General features: G+C 51.2%; 1 protein-coding gene across 1 annotated transcript in view; it reads right to left on the bottom strand.

Annotated features, from left to right (window-relative positions):
* EMH_0060880 (uncharacterized protein) overlaps positions 1-1,092 on the bottom strand; it is a gene marked incomplete at both ends in the record, with an annotated part of 2,324 nt that overhangs the window by 1,121 nt on the left and 111 nt on the right. Inside the window, one exon of the mRNA XM_013497837.1 lies at positions 226-1,089. Within this exon, the coding sequence (XP_013353291.1) occupies positions 226-1,089 (864 nt within the window). The remainder of the gene's footprint in view (positions 1-225; positions 1,090-1,092) is intronic.

The raw sequence follows: 1,092 nt of genomic DNA on the forward strand, positions 1-1,092 counted from the left end.
AAGAACAAAAAGCCCCAAAAAGAGGAACGCATGCAGAATATAGTATTTATATTTATATTTATTTTTTATAGTTTTTTTTATTTCTTTCTCTGCTTTATATATATTTTCATTTGCTTCGTTGGATAAAGAAACTAAATGCATGCATTTCTCTGTTTGTGTAGATACAGTATAAACAAACAAATCCATTAATTTATTTATTTGTTTTATTTTTTTGTGTATAGACACCGCAACATCAACACTATCTCCTGCAAATGCTGCTGCTAGCTGCTGCTCATCCTCCCGCAGCAGCAGCAGCTGCTGCTGCTGCTGTTGCTGCTCGGATTCAGTTCCTGCTGCTGCTGCTGCTGCTGCTGCAGCACCCTTCTGTACACGCTGCTGCTGCTGCTGCTGCTGTTGCTGCTGTTTTTGCTGCCGCAGCTGCTGCTGCTGCTGCCTCTGGCGTCGCATAGCAGCTTCTGCTGCTGCAGCAGCATCTGCAGCAGCAGCAGCAGCACCAAGCCCATGATTTCCATCAGCAGCAGCAGCAGCAGCAGCAGCAGCAGAAAAGAATCTGTTACACTCCATCTGCTGCTTCAATGCTGCAACTTCTTGCTGCTGCAGCTCTGCTGCTGCTGCATGCATTGAGGTGTATAGGCACCTCAAGACACCGTGTCTGTGTGCGCGAGCATCCTTCAGCTGCTGCTGCTGCTGCTGCTGCTGCTGCTGCTGTTGCTGCTGCTGCTGCTGCTGCCGCAGCTGCTGCAGCAAGACTATGTCTTCTACATCCTCAGCATACAGCTCCAGCTGCTGCGCCTGCTGCTGCAGCTGCTGCGCTCGCTGCAGCAGCATCGACACGTCAGCAGCAACACCATAACCTGAGCAGCAAAAGTCATCTCCGCTGCTGCTGCTGCTGCTGCTGCTGCTGCTGCTGCTGTTGCGCAGCTGCTGCTGCAGTTCCTCCAGCTCCTGCTGACAGCGATAAGCACCAGCAAGAAACTTGAAGCTTACATCTTTTTTTTTCTGCTGCTGCTGCTGCTGCTGCTGCTGCTGCAGTTGCTGCTGCAGTTGCTGCTGCAGCCGCTGCTGCTGCTGCTGCTGCTGCTGCTGCTGCTG

This window comes from Eimeria mitis, genomic scaffold (assembly GCF_000499745.2).
Source record: "Eimeria mitis Houghton genomic scaffold, Emh_scaff2973, whole genome shotgun sequence".
NCBI lineage: Eukaryota > Apicomplexa > Conoidasida > Eucoccidiorida > Eimeriidae > Eimeria > Eimeria mitis.